Here is a 23,697-nt window from a genome sequence, read left to right on the forward strand (position 1 = left end):
AAAATTATACTTAGCTTTCGGGAGCTCCCTGAAAACACGACCAACTGTCTGTTGGTTTTTTTATGAGCATGGAAAGAGTAATCATAATGGGAGACCATAATTATCCAAATATTGATTGGGTAGCAGTAGAATCTCATGATAAGAATGAAAATGCATTTATTGAGCTGTTGTAGGATAACTTCCTCAAGCAGCATGTGAGAGAAGGAACTCGAGGGCAAAGAGTGTTAGATTTGATTATAATGTCAGAGGGCGTTTCAGTTAAAGACGTAACTATTCTGTCTCCAGTTGTTGACATTGATCATGCGATACTAACTTGGAAAGTGACTAAGTTTATAAATGTTCCATTCAGAAAAGGTTACATGATAAACCACAAAGCAGGAAATTATGACCAACTGAGGAGTATACTGAGTTCAGTGGAATGGGATCGGTTGCTGGATGGAAAGAATATCAAGTGCATAGGAAGCGTTTAAACAATACTTAAATGCGATATCAGAATGTGTCCCAAGAGTTCAAAGAATAAATAGAGCAGGAGTCAAATGGATGTGTAATCTTATTAAGCAAGAGATTCATAAGAAAAGGACAATGTGGAAGGAATACCATTTGCATAAGGATGACGTCCATTATGAACATTATAAGCAGCAGGCTAGAATAGTCACAACTGATGTATGGAAAGCAAAGTCTGAGTATGAAATGAAACTGGCTCTTCGTGCTAAAGACAACCCACAAGCATTCTATTGATATGCTGCGAGTAAAAGAAAGAATGAATATGAAAGAATAACTCTTATAAATCCAGATGGCATGCAGGTTACAGATGCAGAAGAGGTTGTTCAGTTAATGAGTGCCCATTTTGCTAAAAGCTATCAACCTGGTGAACATAACATCCAGCTCACTGTTACCTCTTCACTAGATGAAGAAATGCAGGTGTGTGAGGCTGAGGTATTACAGCTGTTGCACAAATTGAATAAGAATTCAGCAATAGGGACTGATGGAATATTAGCACATGTGCTAAAAGAATGTTCAGCTGAACTGGCCATTCCTTTGACCAGGCTGTTTAATATGAGTCTCAGAACAGGGAAGATTCTGCACGAATGTATGGTAATTCCATTGCACAAGGGTGATGCAAAGACCGATGTATACAATTATTGACCAATAGTATCTCAGGAGTGGTGGTGAAGATTCTGGAAAAATTGGTTAGGGTTTGCATTTAGAAATGGGTTGACAGTGAATCTCTACTTTGCAATGTGAGCAAGTTGCTAAAACATGAATCTCATGTTTTAGCAACTTGCTCACATTCTATAATAATGTTACCACTGAACTAGAAAAGGGGAATGGATACACCATGATTATTTTGGATTTTGCTAAGGCTTTTGACAAAATACAGCATGATAGACTGTTGCATAAATTGGAGAAAATGGGTTTGAGTTATACAATATTAGCATGGATAAGAGGATGGCTGACTGATAGATATCAAAAAGTGGTATATGGGGGATCTGAGTCTGCAAGGTTTAAGTTAACAAGTGGTTTACCACAAGGTCAGTGCTTGGTCCACTGTTATTCTATCTGTACATTAATGATATTGGGAAGGATTTGACAAGCACACCTATTTGGTGATGATGCAAAGATAGGTAAGGTAATTAGGAATGCTGCTGATATGCAGAACTTGCAGAATGATTTGAATAGGCTGGAATTGTGGGTGGGGAAAATGGGTGTCAGTTCAATGTGAGTAAATGTAAAGTCATTCACTTTGGCATGATTAGATATCCAATGTCGTATTATATTTTTGGGATTAGACTAGAAGAAACTGACGAGGCTAGGGATCTTGGAGTGTTAATAGATAGGAAGTTCAGGAACCATGTGGCAAAGATTGCAAATACAACTCACAAGATAATTGCAATGCTGAAACGAACATTCACATGTAAAGATAAGGATGTTATTTTGCCTCTTTACAAGGCCTCGATAAGACCCCACTTGGACTATTGTGCACAGGTCTGGTTTCTGTTGTGATTCTGATATACTGGAGAGAGAGAGTACAAAGGAGTGTTAAAAATGATATCAGGATTGTAGAATACCGATTATGAAGACAGATTGAGAATTTGTAGACCCCACTTGGACTATTGTGCACAGTTCTGGTTTCTGTTGTGATTCTGATATACTGGAGAGAGAGAGAGTACAAAGGAGTGTTAAAAATGATATCAGGATTGTAGAATACCGATTATGAAGACAGATTGAGAATTTGTAGACTGCAGACACTAGCAAACAGGAGAAAGAGGGGTGATATGATTGAGACTTACAAACTTCTGAAAGGGTCATACAGGATTTAAACTGATGGAATTTTTCACTTTATGGAGGGTAGGGAAAAGATGAGAGGGCATCCTTGGAAGCTGAGAATGAAAGCCATCAAGAAGGGTGTGAGGGCTATCTTTTTCTCTCAGAGGGTGATGTGTGATTGGAATGGATTGCCCTTGGATGTTGTGAGTGCAAGCAGTGTGAATGAATTCAATACATATGATAGCTGGTGTGTATAGTATGTTGCCTCCCCCGATGAGTCTCTGACTCCCTGGAGGTCTCTCTTAATAATAATAATTACTAACTTCTGATCAACAATTCCCCCCCCCCCAAATCTGTTATCTGCTAGGACTTCAACATTATCAGATCTAATATTTCTGCCTTTCTGTTTAAACAACCATACCACCTGAGATTAGCTCTGCCAACACATTCCTGAATGCTAACAATAGCAAGTTCTTTCCTAATATCCTAATTTTTGATACGATACTACCATTGATGGCATCTGTTCACTCCACTAATCTTTCTCAGAACTCTCATATGTGTGCTCTCCAGTTTTTGATCAAGAGTTTGTTGTTCTCAGATCCATAAGTTAAGACTGGTTCGAACACTATCATGAACTTCTTACCATACCAGATTTACTAATTCTGTTGTCTATTTCCCTATTTAATTTAACATCTTCTAACATTCTTCATTAAAAAGTGTGCCTAAATAGCTGATATGTTTTACTAGTTCTGTAGGTCATTCAGGATGTAGTTGATATTTTCAAAGTTTCTGCCTATTTTCATTGTCTTTCTTTTTATCTAATTTTCATACCAAATTTATCATACCATAGTTATAATTTAGCCTATTATAGGCTAATATCCATTTGGAAAGCATAAAACATACATCTGCCACACCTGATCTGTGCTACACCACAGATCAGGTGTAGCACACCATGCTGCCTTAAACACTACCCAAAGAATCAAATGAAAGAAAATTATTAAGAATAATTTGCAGTAGATTAAAATATGAGAGAGATTGCTCATTTATTTATTTCTTTTTAAACCCTGCAGTTGCTCTGAAAAAGTTAATTAAATAAATATGGCTGTGGGAAACACTTCATAATTTGGATACCTGTAATTCTTAGGCATTTCATGAAACAGTTAAGTTTCCTACTAGTGTTGATTATTCTGGTGTTTAGGCTTATATGTGCTTGTTACTCATTTTGTTGTTTCAGGAAATGACAATGTAGAAGATTCATCATCATCAAATTCCTGACATTTACCCTCAGGATATGATAGTACTACATGAAAAATTTACATCATTACTAACTTCCTATCTACAATTTTCCTCCACAATCAATCTGTTACTTATATTTCTATCTTCTAAAGCACTTTTTACCGTATCAATCCACCTATATCTTGGTCTTCCTATGGGTCTTTTTCCTGCCAACTTCGTAGAGAACACTTGTTTTGCTAATCTTTCCTTGCCCATTTTGTTGACCATGGCAAGTGCCATGCCACCTGAGATTAGCTCTGCTAACACATTCTTGGATGCTAACAATGCCAAGTTTTGATATATAAGATCTGATAACTAATTAATTATTAACTTTGATATTTCACCAAAGTTAAAGTGGCATCTAGCACTACATCAGTAAGTGAGATTAAGAAAAGACAAAAGCACAGGTAAAGTTACAGTCCTAAACAGTACTATTGTACTTGGTAACCATTTTAGTCAATGGCTACAATCCCCACCAAATGAAAAAAATATTAACACATACTCAATTCCCCCTCCACCCCACTCCCAATATAGACCATAACAAATCCACCATCCCATATATCCATGGCAATTCTGAAAAGGTGGCTGAGATCTTTAAGAAATAAATCTTGTGCCCAAATTCAAACTACACAAGAAATTAGCATCTCTTATCTTCTCTCCAAAAGACCAACTACAACCTTTGTATCTAGCTGGGGATGGGGACTACCAAGTAATCTGTAACTGCAATCTTTCACACTCTGGCTAAACAGCACATCAGGATCTTGGAGAATTGAGACTACATCTGATTCCACCAGTATGGTGACTCTAGTTTAGAAGACCATGCCTTGGAAACCTAACAGAAGATCTGCTGGAGAAAAGCCACCTTAATTCACCAAAGAAAGTATAAACACGAGAGACTATTCCTGTTATCTGCTCAGCCTTCACAAACCACTCCAATCTCAACAAATACAGTTGCATCAAGCTGTCTCTCATCCACAGGTATTCAACCAACAGTCAAGAATACACAACCAAGCTCGATAGGTTATGCTATTTAGGACTGTAGGATTCCCTGTGCTTTGTTTTTTTTTTTTTTCATTCTCATTTACTGATGTAGTGCTAGAGTGCACATATCTGTATTTAAATAGTTTCTCAAATGATACTAGTGTATCACTGGGGAAACCATATAAATACACAAAGAGTGATCTTCCCAGCCAGAACTCTATGCTAAGTATTAAGTTTGACTTTATTTTGTGTTGCTTGTATGTATGCTACAATTTCATGCTGGAGTCAAAATATTAGTGGCCCTAAACTGTTGTTTAATCCATTCTTTTGTGATATTTTCATTCCATTAAATGGTCAACATGATTCCTGTGAAAGATAAAATAAAATTTTAAGAACAATGAAATTTAAGTGCAGAATTATATGTTAATCTCTGGTACATTGAAAAGTCTTGATCAAACCAAGGTAATTATGAAGGTAATTTGATACCGTATTTTACTTCTAAGTCTGTTGGCATTATAAACTTATTAAGGATGACAACTTTTAACAAGTTGGAAAAAAGTAAAAGTGTGTGGATCCTATAGCATGATTGAAAACTAACATAAGTTTGTATGAAAGACTATTAATGAAAGAATAATTGACTGCTAGATTTCAGTTTACATCATATAATACACAAACCTAAAAAGTTTTGTGAACATTTTTCAATAAAGTTTCAATAATTAGTATCATAAAATTATAAAAGATAGTTTGACGTAAAATTAATATTACATTGAAATCTCTTTACTATGAACATACTATATTCACATCTACTATGAAATTACAATGAATACATACATATATATATATATACCTTAGACAATCTTGTTCCAGTTCTTCACAAGCAGCTTCTTTAAGCTTCAAAACTGACAGCTGCAAACCGTCTAATTTTGTCCTGCCATAAATGCAAGATGGATGCAAGTATTTATCGTTATCTGATAGCCGTCGTGGACGTACATCTTGTTTCTGAACATAATTACAATCAGGCAAAGAGAAACGAAATTCATCATTTGTAACTGTAGGTTCTTGTGGGTTTGATAATATTTTGTTGATGTTTCCCTGTTAATGAATACAAAATATCAGAGATTTCAATAAGTTTGAAGGTAGCCTAGATTTCACAGATTGTCAGATATAATTAGTAAATTAGAAAAAAAAAATAGTAAAGTAGTATTTTAAATTAAGGGGATATAAAATCCACATTGTTTCAAAACCGAATGAGAAACTCAAAGATTGGAATCAGAGAGTTTCATGCCGAATATAGTAAACTATAAAGTATCGGCGAACCTAGCGTGAGCTAATGCAAGTGACCCTAGTACCTAGTACGGTACCGGACAACTCGTTGCAAAGGTGGGGAAAGTTCAGATCGCTATTCTTAGGTATTTTCCATAATGTAAAAACAAAACTGAACTTTCCCCACCTTTGCAACGAGTTGTCCGGTACCGTACTAGGTACTAGGGTCACTTGCATTAGCTCACGCTAGGTTCGCCGATACTTTATAGTTTACTATATTCGGCATATAACTCTCTGATTCCAATCTTTGTGTTTCTCATTCGGTTTTGAAACAATGTGGATTTTATATCCCCTTAATTTAAAATATTGTTTATATTGTCGAAATGAAGCGTATTAGCTCTTTATATTTAAGTAGTAAAGTAGATTACAAAATAGAAAAATCAGGTATTATTTCTGGGAAAATTCCCATGTTACTCCTCTTAAAAACTATTATTTTTATGGCTTTTTTTTCTGCTTTCGTTTAGGAGTGTCCCTTTTTTAATGTCATTGGCTTTTTACTCAAGAATTCTTAGCATTACAGATGTATTTTAGAGACAAATATATGCAGAATAATAGAGGAAGAAAATTCGCACATACCTTTTTTTGCATGTTGTTGGCTGGCTTCTTTCTGCGATGTGCATACTTCTGCTGCAATTTAAGTGTGTTAGGGTGTTAAAAGGGAAGGGGATTTTGGAAAAAGTGGGGGAGGGGGTTGAGGCAATGTGGGAGAATTACCATATTTTTCGATAGATAACACGCCCCCCCCCCTCCCCCAACAATTTCATCACTCCTTTTGATGTATAGATAATGCGCATGCTTTACAAAATACATTTTTTTTATTTTATGAAGTTACATTATTCCGTACATCCTGTTTTAAAATATTTCATAAAGTAAATCATTATTTGTTTGTATTTTGTTATTAGATCTGAATTACCCATGGAAGACAGAAGTATTTCTCAGAGAAAATCCTACACAGCGCAGTTCAAGAAGTAGCAAAGGAAAATGGGAATCGTGAAGCTGGTAGATTGTTCAGTGTTGGAGAAAGTAGTGTCTGTGAATGGCGAAAGGCTGAAACAGTCCTGAAATGTTTACATACGAAGAAACATGCTATGAGGTTTAGAAGGTGTTTGTGGCCAACCATAGAAAAAAAACTGTTTGATTGGGTTGTTAGTGAAAGAGCTAAAGGTATGAGAATATCTACTGCCCGTGTGTTGCAGGAATCGAAAAAGAATTGCGCAAAATGATAATATAAAGGATTTCAAGGCCTACTCATCTTGGGTTTTTGGATTTATGAAGAGAAACAATTTAAGTGTGCGCTCCTCCATTAGTGTTGGACAAAATTTGCCGTGCAACTGGGAAGCAAAAGTAGCTAAATTTAGTTCGTTTCTGAGAGAAAACTTGTGTGGGGTTGATGCTTGTCACTTTGGGAATATGGATGAGGTTCCCATAAGTTTTGATATGCCTAGTTCTAGGACTGTGAATCTGAAGGGAGCAAAAGAGGTTTCAGTTGCTACAACAGGGCACGAAAGGTCTAACTTTACTGTGGTTCTCTGCATAACTGCAGATGGTTCCAAACTGCCACTGATGGTGATTTTCAAAAGAAAGACTGTTCCAAAAGGTTTTGATTCCAAAGATATTATTGTTATTGCTAATGATAAAGGTTGGATAAATTCCGAGGTTATTAAGTTTTGGTTGGAGAATGTGTGGGAAAGAGAAAAATAGCATTTTTCAACCCAAAATCTTTGTTAGTGTTGGATTCGTGTAGGGCACACACGACAGCAGAAGTTAAAACAATTATAAGTATTCCAAATTGGCCATCATTCCAGGTGGTTTAACAAAAAAAACTCAAACCCCTTGATCTTGCAGTAAATAAACCATTCAAAGACAATTTGCAGGCTAAGTGGGAAGACTGGATGATGAATTGCATCCATGAATATAACAAAACAGGGCAGATGAAAAGAACGTCATATAAAGATATAGTTACGTGGATTATAGAAAGTTGGGCTGCTGTAAGTGAAAACTGTGTTAGAAATGGTTTCATTAAAGCACAAGGGAGTGCAGTGGTGTCCGGTGACAGTGATTATGAAGCTGAAGGAATACCAAACGATTTTAACGCAATTGATTCTTTCAGTATTGAGTCTGATGAAGAATTTTTTGGATTTGAATAGTGTAATGTTCAATAAATATTAAGTGCCACTTCTACCTTAGTTTTGTTATTACATTTGATTTACCTCTCCTACCTTTCAAATATATACCATGCATGTTCATTTTTAATGAATTTAGACTTTTTTGTGTAGATAACGCACGAGTTATCTATTGAAAAATACGGTAATTTGAAAAATACTGTTGTTTTTTTTTATATAATAATATTATTTTTAAAAGTGCTTTTTTTGGAGGGGGTATATATATAGTCTTCCCCCCTGATGAAAGAGGGGGGCTGAAAATAGAAATTGTTTTTTTTGAGGAAGGGGAAAGATTTATGGGAAAAGGGGAGGTGGGGAGAGGGTTAAATGCGCGCCATTTTTCAGTCTGGTGAAATCTACTTTTCTATACTGTATCCATAAAGCATTTAATTATTCAACCATTTTTACAATAAAAAGGACCACATCTTGATGAATGTAAGATAAAAGCTTTCTGATATCTGATATTTAAATTAGCATTCATAATCTAATGAATAAAAATGAGAAAGAAAATAAGCAGAAAAACTAATACTAGCTGACATCTATATGCGGTGCACTATTCAGAATTACTCTAGTAGATGACCAGGATTAGTTTGATTAATTCAGTTTTCATAATTTTTGTCACCTAGTGTGAGACTACTAACATGTTTATTAGAGACTTGAAGTGGTTTGATAGCAGTTCCTTTCTCTAGAGACTATGCTTGCCTCTTTGACAGTGATAACTGTATAAAATCCATTGGAATAAGATACAATAACACATGATGAACATTGGTTTCTAACACAGGAGTGAACTTAATCCTTTAGCCCAAAGGCATAGATCTGCAATAGTTACAAACCATTTCCCTTGATTGGTTTTTCTACATGATATTGTATGCTACATCTCTCATCTAGATGCTATTAAAAAACTTATGCTGGGCCACCTAGGATATATGGTCTGTGCAAACTACATAAATCAATCTAGATATCCTCTTAGACTAATTGTTGACACAATAGGAAGTCTTACACACAAAATTTGTCTCTTTCCAATTCTTATATATTCAAATCTAACATCAGCTCACTCTTCAAGAGTGTTCCTCTTAATGACACTTCGATCCTATAAAGATAGATCTTTTAAAGTTCATTATGAATTCTGGATATTTTAACTGGAATGGCAAACTCTACAGACAAACAGAACTGTGAATAGGGTGTCCACTATTTCCAACCTTAGCCAACTTTAATTAGAACATTTAGAGAAGAAAATATCTACCCTAAATCACAAATTTTCTCTCTCTCTGAATTTATTATATGGATATTTTTGCCATATGGAAGAACTCAGATCAAAAATTAGCCTTCCTACAAAAAATTAATAATTTACACCCTGAGATCAAATTCACCTTAGAAACAGAATGTAGCAAAACTTGATCCTTTCTGAACGTTTTTATGAAATGAGAAATAAACATGCTCTCACCCTTTATGTCTACTACAAATCTACTTTTGTTAACTGCTATATTCATCAGATCACCATTATTTGCAGAAATACAGTATCATCAAATCAATGCTATCAAGAGCCAAATAATCTATTCTGCAGTAGCACCTCTTTTACAACCCAAGAATTATAGACAAAATGATCAACCATTCTCCCAATTTACAAGGATGACTCTCTCAATATTTCTTATATCCCGAGAAATTTTCAGACCACCCTCGTATCTCAAAAGATTTAATGGCTGCAGTTATTAATTCCATATAGGATTGGTATTCAGAAATATCTTGTGATGAAACAGTTAGTTTGTTCAAAATTCATATAAGTTGCAGTTACTGGAATTTTGTAGGCTCTAGCTAGCAACAGCAGTTGTACTTTATCATCTGGAGATGGTAAAAGGAACCTGATTTAGTTGTTGGGTTGGCAATGTGACTGCAAGATAAAATTTCTTTAGAATAGGAGCAACACATTCAGAAGTATCACCTTGCAGTCACATTACCAACCCAACAACTAAATCAGGTTCCTTTTACCACCTTCAGATGATAAAGTACAACTGCTGTTGCTAGCTAGAGCCTATAAAATTCCAGTAACTGCAACTTATATGAATTTTGAACAAACTAACTGTTTCATCACAAGATATTTCTGAATACCTATATGGAATTAATAACTCTAGCCATAAAAATCATAAAAAAGGGGTGCTTAAGGGTCAAAGCTGTATAACTGAGAGGAGACCTCCACATAGCCTTTAAAGGAATGCGGAGAACCGACCAGGGCTTCTGACCTAATGTCCAATCCTCACCTTCTCGTGGTGCACCCTGTTGGGTATCTACTTTGATACTGAACGAACGAGGATGGGCTGGCAATTTGGGATTTAGCCGACCAAATTGTATTCTTATTGGTTAAACCAAAATAAAAAATGATGGTACAACATGACAAAATTTCATGCCGGCTGGGGCGTCGCCCAGTTAAACAAGGCCCCCGTTGTTTTCGCCAGGGAACCAGGGCGAACAGCGAAAAGTCAGCTACTGGAACAAATCTGAAAACAAACCCCAACTCAATATCACCAGAGTTAAAGATCGGTACTATCAACGTAAGAAGCCTGAATGGCAAAGAAATGGAGCTAGCTGAGGAATTAGATAAGTACCAGATCGACATAATAGGGGTGACTGAAACAAAAAAGACCAAAACTGGTGAGATCTTTCTGAGCAATAAATACAAAATGTTATATTCAGGCAATGACAATCAAGGAAAAGAAGAAGTAGCCATAGTATTCAACACAAAATACGAGGCTAATCTTCTTGAATGGCAGTCAGTCTCAAGTAGAGTAATGTGGGCAAATATGAGAATGGGGAACTGGACAATGAGACTTATTTGTGCCTATGGTCCCACAGAAGGTTCTACTAAGGTAGAAGTGGAAGAATTTTTTGAGGCTTTAGAAAAAGCAACGGATACAATGAAAAAGGAAAAGTTGGTCCTTGTTGGAGATCTAAATAGCAGAGTAGGAAATGACTGTGAGACATACAAAAATATTTTGGGAAAATTTGGAGAAAAGAGCAAAGCTAATAATAATGGCAAATATCTGTTGGATTTCTGCTCAGGACATGGACTGGTTATTACTAACACCATGTTCCAACATAAAAATGTGCACAAATTCACATGGAGGGAAGAGGCTAGGAATAAGAAAAGTCTCATTGACTATGTTATTGTTGATAGTGATGTTTTCTCCCTGGTGCAGGACACCAGAGTGTACAGAGGATTTGAAATTGGAAGTGATCACTATTTAGTCTTGAGCAGGATAAAATTTAATTTCATATTGAAAAGAATAACATGTAAGAAAGTTTTAAAGCGAATAAAAGTTGAGCAGCTCTCAGATGTGAACTGTAGACTAAAATACAGAAATATTATTGAAAAGAAAATGAAAGAGTTTGAGAACAGGAATCAAACCTTGGAGATTCAGTGGCAAACTCTGAAGGAAACATTGATTGATTCTGCCAGAGAGGCATGTGGTGAGGTTGTGTGCAAGGATAAAAAAATCAGAACTCCCTGGTGGACACAGGAAGTTAAAGAGGCAGTGAAGGAAAAGAATAAAGCATATCAAAAGTTCCTGGCAAATAAGTCAGCTTTTATTCTTACAGAATACAGAGACAAATGTAAGAAAGCTAAACAGTGTGTAAAACTAGCTAAACAAAAGTCATGGGAGGACTTTGGCAAGAATATAGAAAATAAATATCAAGAAGGTGGCAAAATATTCTGGAGGTTGATGAAGAAGCTTAGGAATGGAGGAAAGAGTGCTGTAAAAGGAATTAGAGATGATAAAGGTGAAATGAAAACAGGAGAAAAAGATATCCTTGAAGTATGGAGTAATTACTTTGAAAAACTGCTAAATGAAACAAGCAGTGATGACAGCACAGTGATAAAAAAACACTGACCAGGCATGCAGTCAGGAATACATATCCATACTTGAAGTAGAAAAAGCCATCAAAGGCTTGAAATGTGGAAAGGCAGCAGGAGTAGATGATATTCGACCAGAAATGCTGAAGTATGGTGGTATAAGAGTCTTACAGTGGCTGCACAGCATAGTTCAGAAAGCCTGGACAGAGGGACGAATTCCCGATGATTGGAGTAGAGCTCTCATAGTACCCATATTTAAAAAGGGAAATAAAACTGAATGTGAGAATTACAGAGGTATTTCCCTACTGAGTGTTCCTGGCAAGATCTATGCAAGTATACTTGAGAAACGGTTGAGAAAAATTGTGGAAGAAAAGCTTGGTGAAGAACAAGCTGGATTCAGGCCAAATAGAGGCTGTCAGGATCAGATCTTCACTTTACGACAAATAGTCGAGAAAGCATGGGAATATAACAAAGATCTATATTTAAGTTTTGTCGATTTGGAAAAGGCATATGACAAGGTGCCAAGAGAGAAGCTATTCAATACACTGCAGTTATATGGTGTCAATGGGGCATTATATCAAGCAATACTTAGTCTTTATTTGAGTTGTGAGTCAGCAGTTAGAATTGAAGGAAGTACAGGAAGATGGTTTAATGTTAAATCTGGTGTGAGACAAGGATGTACATTATCCCCTCTGTTATTCATTATCTATATGGATCACATTATGAAGGAATGTGGTATTAAACCTGATATCAAAATTGGAGATGTTAATATCAGCTCTTTGCTTTATGCGGATGATGTTACACTTCTAAATAAATCCGCTACAAGTCTGCAAGATTCTCCGACTAAATTGAATAGCTGTTGTAATAGATATGGTATGAAGGTCAGCAATAAAAAGACAAAGACAATGAAAATAGGCAGAATCATTGAAAATGTCAACTGTGTTGTGAATGGAGAACCTGTGGAACAAGTAAAACAGTTCAGCTACTTAGGCACAATTTTTACTGAAGATGGTAAACTAAATATAAAAATAGACAACAGAATCAGCAAAGCTAGTATCGTGGGAAGTCAATTGAATAAATTCATATGGAATAAGAAAGAAATTAGTCGGAACACTAAATTAGCTGTATACAAGACAGTGTTCAAACCAGTTTTAACTTATGGATCTGAGAGCTGGGTCAGAAGTAAAACACTTGACCAAAGACTAGAGACTGCAGATATGAGAGTCCTGAGAAAGATCAGAGGCGTGAACAGATGGCATCAATGGCAATATCATATTAAAAATGAGGATATTAGGAAAGAACTCGACATTGTCAGTATCCAGGAATGTGTTAGCAGAGCTAATCTCAGGTGGTATGGTCACTTAAATAGAATGGGAGAGGAAAGATTAGCAAAACAAGTGTTCTATGCCAGGTTGGCAGGAAAATGACCCAGAGGAAGACCAAGATATAGGTGGATTGATACGGTACAAAGTGCCTTAGACGATAGAAATATAAGATCTGATAATGTTGGAGTCTTGACAAGTAACAGACTGACTTGGAGGAAAATTGTAGATAGGAAGTTAGTAATGATGTAATTTTTTCATGTAGTACTGTCATATCCTGTACACCCCTTGAGGGTACATGGCAGGAATTTGATGATGATGATAATAAAAATCTTTTGAGATATGAGGGCGGTTTAAAAATTTCTCGGCATAACAATGAAAAAAAAACAAATTTATAATTTCAACATAATCTCCCTTAAGACTAACACATTTATTCCAGCAATGCTCCAATGCCATTATCCCGTCACTGTAGTGGTTCTCAGTAAGATCTGCAAAATACCCCTCTACAGCTGCAATCACCTCTTGATTTGAAGAAAAAGCAAACCAGCAAAGAAGAGTTTTAGTTTTGGGAAGAGATAAAAGTCAGAGGGAGCCAAATCTCAGGAATAGGGTGGATGTTCCAACAATTTATAGTGCAGATCTCTTAATTTTCCCATTGCCAAAACACCTTTGTGGGCAGGTGCACTGTCCTGATGAAAGATGATTTTTTTCTTCTAGTCTGGTTAAAAGATCAGAATAACATTCCCCAGTTATTGTTTACCCTTTTCAAGATAATTAAGAAACAAAATGTCTTTAGCATCCCAAAACACCAATGCCATGACCTTTCCTGCTGATGGAACCGACTTTGTCTTCTTTGGCACTGAACAACCGGCTTCTGTCCACTGTTTTGACTGCTGTATGGATTCTGGCGTGTAATGGTGAATCCAAGTCTTATCCATAGTAATAAATAGATGCATAAAATCAGTTTTATTCTTGTTAAAATGCTCCAAGCACTGTTCAAAGATTTTCATGTGAGTGCATTTTTGATCTGCTGTGATCAAGTGCAGCACCCATCTTGTACAAAGCTTTTTCATTTGCAATTCTTCATGCAAAATATATCCTACATGTTCTTTTGAAATGCCTATAGTCTCAGCAATTTCACACACTTGGACTCACCAGTCATCCAATACCATATCATGCACTTAATCAATGATTTCTGGTGTTGTTACACTTTTTGGAAATCCTTCACATGGATCATCTTCAAGGCTGGTATGGTCAAGTTTAAACTCAGCAGCCCATTTCTTAATTGTTGAAAATGAAGGAGAAGAGTGCCCATAAACTTTTATGAACTTCGAATGAATTTCTTTTGGCATCAAACCTTCTTTTATGAAGAATTTTATAACCACACAATACTCAATTTTATCCATTTCAAGGGGCACAGACAACACTTTCACTTTAGACAGCTGTATAAAGCAAACTACTTGATAGAATAACTTGCAATTTCATATGGATGCTTATGACAGATATACCAACTTAGAAAAAAAAAAATGTTGCCGATAGATCATCTCTGCCCAAATCTCAATAATTTGGCCCAATTAAGTGGCTACCCCTAAATGAAGTTGCAAATCAAGAGTGTATGTACGTAAGACAAAATACAAGTTTAGACAAGTTTTTTTGTTTACTGCCTAGCAAAATTACTGACTTACAAAAACTAATTGGCTTTAATTACAGTATTCTCCATAAAAATAATTTCATTTATATACATATTAAATATGCATGCAGTTCTTTGCAGTTAATGACGTTATAGAAATTGACGGAGCATAGCATGTCATTTTTTGTCATTATGTCATTATTATTATTCTTTTATTGCAATTAAACAAAATAAATGCAGATGTAACAATGCTTTCATTGCTTCCTACATGAAACAGAGTTACAAGCAAGCATTAAATTTTCTAGCATCCCAAGTAGTCGCTCGTTCAAACTCAGAAGTGTCATCCTCGTCATTTTCTTTTCTTTTTTTTTTTCTAATATCCTTCGATGTTTTGCTGCAATTTCCTACTCAAAATCTTTATTTTCATTATATTAGTGCAGACGACCATCAATGGATAAAACACTTCATAGTTTTTGATGTGGTTCGTGTCTAATGGGACATCATTTTCAGTAATGGCCATATCCATGATCGAATGCCTAACATCAGCAAAAAAAAGTTTTGAATGGTCTTGTTACTTATCCCTTGCCAACAATCAGCCATAAACTGTATTGCTTGTAAAAGATCAACTTTTGCATTGATCTCCTTATTGTTTATCAAGAACCTGTAAAATTTTTCTTGATTTCCATTGTAATTCCATGTCACAACTCATAAGCCAATTCTTAAAAAATTCAGATGATATCCACACATTTTTGTTCAAATGATGATGAACTGGTAAAATCTCCATTCTAATTGTTAAAGCATCAAGGTCTGGCCTATTTTCCCCAATAACTAACAGCTTTTGTTTATCAATTTCTAACATATTTGAACAGCATAACACTATTACAAGATTTATAGCTTTCACTGATCAAAACTGTGTTTATTCCACAGGGAACCTTCTGATGTGGCACGATAAAATAGTCATGTTCATCAGTATTGTAGGTGTTATCAGCACTAAATATTTGAATCAAGATTATGAAATTTTTCTAACATTCCATGTGTTAAAGGTTACTGACTGGCCCAATTAAATGGCATGAGGTTGCATCCATTGAGGAAAAAGAGTATGGGTAGAGTGTTCCAACATGAGCAAGTTGGTGGAGCAATGCCTATTTAGGACATCCTGTGAGAAAGTGACTGGAGGGAGGGAGGGGAGAGAGAGAGAGAGAAAGAGCAAGGAATCACTTATTACATGAATTGTCTTCTTCTGTATAGAATAAATTCTTAGAGAGGTTTTAAATGCACCACCCAAATAAATGAAGCAAATTCTTATATTCTCAATTTAGTTTTTGTTCTTCCAGATTTGTCCCAATAAAATGGCTGCCCCCAATTAACCAGAATCTATTGTGTGCGTGTGTGTAAGATCCTAACAGTGCAATACTTTTTTTTAATGTGGTGCTCTCACAACCACATCAGTGTTAATGAATGAATAATGGAAAATTCAAAACAACAGTAATTGTTTTTGAATTATTATTATTATTATTATTATTACTACCACGGGCTACTCCAGGAGTCCTTAGACTCATCGAGGGAGGCCCTAAACATCATGTTCATGCAGCTGTTCAACATTCTCACAGTATCTATCATACCTTGCCTTGAACTCGCTCACTGTCATAGCACCCACAACAGACTCTGGCAGCTTATTCCACTCATTTACCACTCTAAAAGTAAAGAACCCAGCTCTAACACCCCTGCTAACCACGCTCTTGCCCAGCTTCCATGGGTGTCCCCTAGTTCTCCCACCACCAGTCCTGATCTCAAAAATATCATCTGAATTAATCCTATAGAATCCTTTTAGCAATTTGAATGTCTCAATCATGTCTCCCCTTTTCCGCCTATCAACTAGTTTCTGCAACCCACAAATCTTCAACCTGTTCTCATATGGTTCATTCCATAGACCTGCTATCATCTTAGTCACTCGCCTCTGGATCCTCTCAACCTCCTCCTCCTCCCCATCAAGAAGGAACCGAGGTGACCAAATCTGGGCACAGTAGTCGAGATGAGGTCTTATCAGGGCTCGGTACAGAGGTACAATAACTTGTTTTTCTCTGCTCGTCAAGGTATTTTTCAACAACCAAGTGAGTTGATGAGCTGATTTAGCTACTTTCGCAATGTGCCCCCTAAACTTTATCTCCCTATCCACCAACACTCCCAAGTCCCTGGCCTCATCAATCACTTGGAGTACAGTTCCACCAATGTGGTATACTGCTGCTAATCTTTTCACTCCGAAATGCATAACCTTACATTTTGTCACATTAAATTGACATCCATTCTCCTTAGTCCAGAACTCCAATCTATCTAAGTCATCTTGCAAGACTTTGACATCTTCTGCATTCACTATCGCCCTACCCAACTTTGCATCATCAGCGAACAAATGAACTGTCCCACTTAGACCCTTCCCTATATCGTTAATGAACAGATTAAACAGCAGTGGTCATAAAGCAGTGAATAAAAACAAATACTGTTTAAAAAAAACACTGCTGTTGTTTTGAATTTTTCATTATTCATTTGATAATGTCGATGACAGTTTATGAGAAAAACTGAAACGTATGTTTCAATTTTTCATGAACATATGTATTCTTTTAATCTTGTTCTCATGCTTATCTCTAGAAAAAGGAAACTAGATTTTCTAACCAAGTGTTTCCAAACTTTTATACCTTGTCCCCCCCCCCTTCCCTAAAATATTTTATAAATTTCACATTCTCCTTCTGGAACAATTGCAAATAAACAGATTGGACATGAAAATCAAGAGAGAGAGAGACAGAGAGAATGTGTGTGTGTGTGTATTTATTATTGTTATTTTTTTTAACAATGTACAGCTAAATATAAAGTATTGCCACTAAGAGTTCGCTTCTTTCATGTTATACTGGTGGTGAATTTAAAATTTTAAAATACATTTTAAATAGATATTATTTCTGGAAAATTTTCCATGTTACTCCTCTAAATAAATATTAATTTTTAAAACTATTTTGCCTATTTTTGTTTAGGAGTACCCCTTCTATTGTTCATAAGAATGTGCATTGTCAATTACTTTCTAAAACTCCAAGGTTTTATGAGTTTGAAGTCTACAGTAGAGTTTGACAACCAAAGTTCCTTGTAATTTTTGCCATCCCATATGCACATGAAAAACTATTGCATGTGTAAATTTCCAGTCTATGATTCAGTCATGTATACTAATTAATATTTCTCATATTAATGTTACTCTTTTTTTTTCTTTTTTTTTTTCTAAATAACTTAGGGAATTGAAACAACATAGATCCGAATATAAATTAAATTATACTTTAATAGATATTTCGGCAATGTCACATTGCCATTTTCTAAAGGAACTTACAAAAAGGCAGGTGCACACAGGCAATAACAATACAGTAACTGAGAATGAAGATATGAAGCTATCGTTCTCCTAGAAGTCCTGATGGTGCCCTCTGGCGGGCTAAGTAGGCGTTCTTGGCCGTTGGGCTGAAGGTCTGCTGATGTATGCCTCCCAAATTTGGGGCAGTCGCATACAACCAAATTTGTTGAGGTTTGGAGAGTTTCTTATGGCAGAGGCTGATTCCATAAATAATCTTTCGAATTTATATTTGCTCCGGTGTATTATTGTTGCTTTCTTCCACCGTATTCTGTGGCGAGTATCCAGAGCATGGTCTGCAAGACCAGAATGGCTATACTTGTAAAACCGGACGTAGTCCTTGTGTTCAGAAATTCTGATATTCGCTGTCCTGTCTGTTTGGCCAAAGTACGACAGTTTACAACTGCAAGGGACCTGGTATACACCAGGTAGGTCTAGGGGAAGTGGTTGGTCTTTGGTAGAGCGGATAAGGGATGCCAATTTTCTGTAAGGCCTGTAACAGGAGGTGAGGTCATGTTTTTTTAGAATTTTGGTGATTTTTTCTGAGGTGCCTCGGATGTAGGGAATGGTGATGGATTTAGAGTAATCTTTTTTGAGGAGGGGGGGAGGAGGGGGGCTGTGGTTTGTAGGTTATAATATTTTTTGGATTTTTTTGGGGGGGTAGCCATTGGCTGAGAAAGTGTTGAGGATGTGATTTAGTTCAGTGTTAAGGGCTATGTCGTTAGAACAGATTTGTTTAGCCCTGTTGTATAGTGTTTTTACCACTCCATATTGTTGTGAGGGGGGGGGGGGGATTGTTGGTGGATGTATCTGCCTGTATGGGTGGGTTTTCTGTAAACTGAGAAAACCAAAGTTCCATCAGGCTGGCGGGTGACTAGTGTGTCTAGGAAAGGGAGGCAGTTGTTTTCTTCTTTTTCCAGGGTGAACTTGATTCTGGCGTGTTGGTTGTTTAAGTGTGTAAGGAAGGAGAGGAGTGTTTCAGAGCCATGTGGCCAAATAGCGAACACATCATCAACGTAGCGAAGCCATATGGTTGGTTTTTGTGGGGCAGAGGCTAAGGCTTTTTCCTCAAAGGTCTCCATAAAGAAATTGGCCAAGGGTGGGGAGAGTGGTGAGCCCATGGCTGTCCCCTCTATTTGTTTGTAGAATTTTCCCTGCCAAACGAAATAGCCTGAGTTCATTGTGAACTGAAATACGGCTGAGATATCGGGGGAAAATTTAGCTTGGATTAGCTCTAAAGTTTCCTTGAGTGGGACATTTGTGAATAAGGAGGAGACGTCGAAGCTGACCATTATGTCAGTATGTTGGAGTGTAAGGTTTTCTATGCTGGCTTTGAAGTGGGCTGAGTTTTTTATGTGTGATGGTGTGTTGCCAGTATAGTGTGTGAGCTCTTTGGCCAAATGTTTAGCTAATTTGTATGTGGGGGAATCAATGCCATCCACTATGGGACGTAATGGCACATTTTCTTTATGTATTTTTGGGAGTCCGTAAATACGGGGGGGGTATAGAGTTAAACGGTTTTAATCTGTTGGTAACTTCTACAGGCCAAGAAGTGACTTTCTTAAGGAGCCTGTGAAGTTTTCTAATTTGTGAGTTGGTGGGATTGTAATTGATAGGGAGGTAAGTAGCCCGATCTAATAGAAGAGCATTCAGCTTACCTTTGTAGTCCTTTTGGTTAAGTACTACAGTTGCATTTCCTTTATCCGCTTTGGTGATAACTAATTCTTTATTATTTCTCAATTCCTGTAGGGCTTTAAATTCCTTGTTGGATATATTGGTTTTGGGTGGTTTTGCTATGGAAAGGACACAAGCTACATCCAGTCTTACACTGTTGGCGATTTGATGTGGAAGGTGGCGGATTCCTCTTTCAATCTGGATCATAATATCCTCATTTGGTATTTTTCTGGGAGCAATGGCGAAGTTGTGGCCACGTGAAAGCACGTTGAGAGCTTTAGGCTTCAGGGTGACTGAAGAAAGGTTGATTACGGTGTTGGTAGCAAGTTTTGGATTGACGGTAGAATTCTTTTAATTTATCGAATTTCTTCATCTGTCGGCCTCGTATCTTTTCAAACTCTTTGTCTGCAGTGGTACACGAGATGTCATGTAAAATTGACCACAGTTCGTAGTTCAAGGTGCACGAAAGTTCATCTTCGAGGGTACGAATAGCTTCGTTAATTTCGGCTAAGCCTAACCGCGTGGCGGTGATTCATTTGCGAAGTAACGCGTAGCTAGTGCGGTTGTATATACGGAGCACTTTTTGCGAAACAAAACGGTGCTTCAATTTTACACATTTCGGGATTACCTTGTTATCCCGGCAGCGTTTCAGGAAAGTCAGACGATTTAATTGTCTAGACAGCTTCAACTTCATTTTACCATATTGGCGAGCCTTCCGTGCGATCGTATCTCCGTGGATGATGTCGATTCTCGTAGACAGGCTTATACGTTGGTTATGCATTTCTAAATAACTTAGGGAATTGAAACAACGTAGATCCGAATATAAATTAAATTATACTTTAATAGATATTTCCGATATTTCGGCAATGTCACATTGCCATTTTCTAAAGGAACTTACAAAAAGGCAGGTGCACACAGGCAATAACAATACAGTAACTGAGAATGAAGATATGAAGCTATCGTTCTCCTAGAAGTCCTGATGGTGCCCTCTGGTGGGCTAAGTAGGCGTTCTTGGCCGTTGGGCTGAAGGTCTGCTGATGTATGCCTCCCAAATTTGGGGCAGTCGCATACAACCAAATTTGTTGAGGTTTGGAGAGTTTCTTATGGCAGAGGCTGATTCCATAAATAATCTTTCGAATTTATATTTGCTCCGGTGTATTATTGTTGCCTTTTTTTTGTGTAGCTATAATTTGTAAAATTGCAAACTTTAAATTAATTCATTTAAATCTGCATAGCTACAAAACCCCATCATATTTGAATAAATTCAAGTGACTGTACTATCTAGACAACAGACACTCTAAACAATTATGCTTCTTTAACTTGTTGGGCTAGCATCTGTTTGCCAACACAGCAGGCTAACTTGTGTGTGTGTGCATGCGGATAGCTAAAGAACATTGACGACAACTGAACCTCCTTAACCTAACAAAGGATTCAGAAAATACTTCTCCACTGCCAATAATGCAGCATGTTCAAAGAGTACTTTAAATTACGAGGATTGTCTAAAAAGTTCTCAGCCTCAACCATAGATGGCAACACTATTGGCATCCCCCCCCCCTAAGTTAGTACATCTGTCGTAAGCATCCATGCGAAATTGCAAGTCACTCTATCAAGTAGTTTGTTTTATATAGCTGTCTGAAGCAAAAGTGTTGCCTGTATCCCTTGCGTATTGAGTACCGTGTGGTTATAAAATTCTTTGTAAAAGAAGGTTTAACAACAAAAGAAATTAATTCGAAGTTCATCCTTCATTTTTGACAATTAAGAAATGGGCTGCAGAGTTTAAACATAGCCATACCAGCCTTGAAGATGATCCACGTGAAGGACGTCCAAAAAGTGTAACAACACCAGAAATCATTGATTAAGTGCACGATATAATATTGAATAACCGGCGAGTCAAAGTGTGTGTGAAATTGCTGAGACTATAGGCATTTCAAAAGAACGTGTAGGATATATTTTGCATGAAGAATTGCAAATCAAAAAGCTTTGCGAGAGAATGGGTGCCACGCTTGCTCACGGCAGATCAAAAATGCACTCGCATGAAAATCTCTGAACAATGCTTGGAGCATTTTAACAAGAACAAAACTGATTTCGTGCATCTATTTATTACTATGGATGAGACTTGGATTTACCATTACACGCCAGAATCTGCACAGCAGTCAAAACAGTGGACAGAAGCCGGCTGTTCAGCACCAAAGAAGACAAAGTCGGTTCCATCAGCAGGAAAGGTAATGGCATCGGTGTTTTGGGATGCTAAAGACATTTTGTTTCTTAATTATCTTGAAAAGGGTAAACAATAACTGGGGAATATTATTCCGAGACGCAAAAATTTGTGAGAAAAGACCTGGTTTGTAGAAGAAAAAAAATCATCTTTTATCAGAACAATGCACCTACCCACAAATGTGTTTTGGCAATGGGAAAATTAAGGGATCTGCACTATCAATTGTTGGAACATCCACCCTATTCCCCAGATTTGGCTCCCTCTGACTTCTATCTCTTCCCCAAACTAAAACTCTTCCTCGCTGGTCAGCATTTTTCTTCGAATCAAGAGGTGATTCGAAGAAATCTTACTAGTGAATCTTACTGAGAACCACTATAATCATGGGATAATGGTGCTGGAGCCATTATCCCATTCATTCTCTGGAATAAATGTATTAGTCTTATGGGAAGTTATGTTGATAAATAAAAGTAATTTTGAAATTATAAATTCGTTTTTTCATTGTTAGGTTGAGAACTTTTCAGACCACCCTTGTATTCTCTCTCTTTTCAATGATTGTCATTGGATGAATACAACATTTTGTATTTGTCGCTTAGATCTCACCTGTTTTGTCTTGTTGTTTGTTTTAGTATTATGTTATTCTGGTATTTACTCAATTCTTCTGCTAGTTCCATTTCCTTTCCATTGATGCTTCTTATGTTGATAGTACCAATCTTGAACTCTGTTGAAGTTGACTTGAGAAGTGTTCTGGAATTTGTTCATCACATTATTCAAATTCATCATATTATGTGGAGGATAATGATAGAAGGCAGAGTAGAAACAGAATGCCACAGAAGTACATTTCAACTTCTGTGATATTCAGTACAAGGTCTGAGGGCAGTTGTATTATTAACCTACTATGACTCCAAAAATAAGACTAGCTGGCGTGAGAAAAATTACTTCTTTTAACTTATTTTGGTGTTTGCTAGGTATGACAGCCAACTCTCAATATAGCAAGCAACATTATAGTAAAAAAGATAACAAAAAGTCCTACAGTAATAAATTTGCTATAACAAACTTTTCAATATAATGAACTATTTCTTTGCAAATTTGAGAGAGAGAGACTTGAAAAGTAAGACTACTCTCTAAATTTTGACATGCAGTTAATACAGATGCATTTCTTTTTAGTTGAAGTATTGTGTAATAACTAGCAAAATTAATACATACCAAAACATTTCTATAAAAGACTTCATCTGAAATAGTTCCAAGCTCATCTAATGAATTTGTATTACATTTTTCTTCATTCTGCTTGTCAGCATCAAATACATCCTAAAATAACATGTATTTCAGCTAAGCATATCAGTATATACAATGTAAATATAATGTGTGTGAAGATTTAGTATTAAAATAATTACTGCAAACTTGCTAAAAAAATCCTTACCTACTCTTTATTATTTGGTTTCTTTCCCATATTAATGCGAAACTGAACAGTTCTGAAACGATTGGCTTCACATTAGAATTCTATTCAAATTATAATATAAACCAAAATGTAATAAATTTAGTTTAACCCTTTATTCAAGTGTGAGCAAACAAAGTTTGCACCTGAAAGTATCTTCAGGACTGGGGTGAGGTAGTACAGCACCGG

General features: G+C 36.5%; 1 protein-coding gene across 2 annotated transcripts in view; it reads right to left on the reverse strand.

Annotated features, from left to right (window-relative positions):
• Positions 1–23,697, reverse strand: part of LOC150104237 (uncharacterized) — a 358,570-nt gene that overhangs the window by 12,340 nt on the left and 322,533 nt on the right. For both annotated transcript variants that reach the window (XM_090396863.1, XM_090396862.1), the window contains 2 exons: positions 23,280–23,381; positions 5,372–5,616 (listed from right to left, as the gene is read on the reverse strand). In XM_090396863.1, the coding sequence (XP_090252989.1) occupies positions 5,372–5,616; positions 23,280–23,381 (347 nt within the window). The remainder of the gene's footprint in view (positions 1–5,371; positions 5,617–23,279; positions 23,382–23,697) is intronic.

The sequence above is a fragment of the Typopeltis vanoorti genome, chromosome 8, assembly GCF_054136105.1.
Source record: "Typopeltis vanoorti isolate ZY-2024b chromosome 8, IOZ_Tvanoo_1.0, whole genome shotgun sequence".
NCBI classification, from domain to species: Eukaryota; Metazoa; Arthropoda; class Arachnida; order Uropygi; family Thelyphonidae; genus Typopeltis; species Typopeltis vanoorti.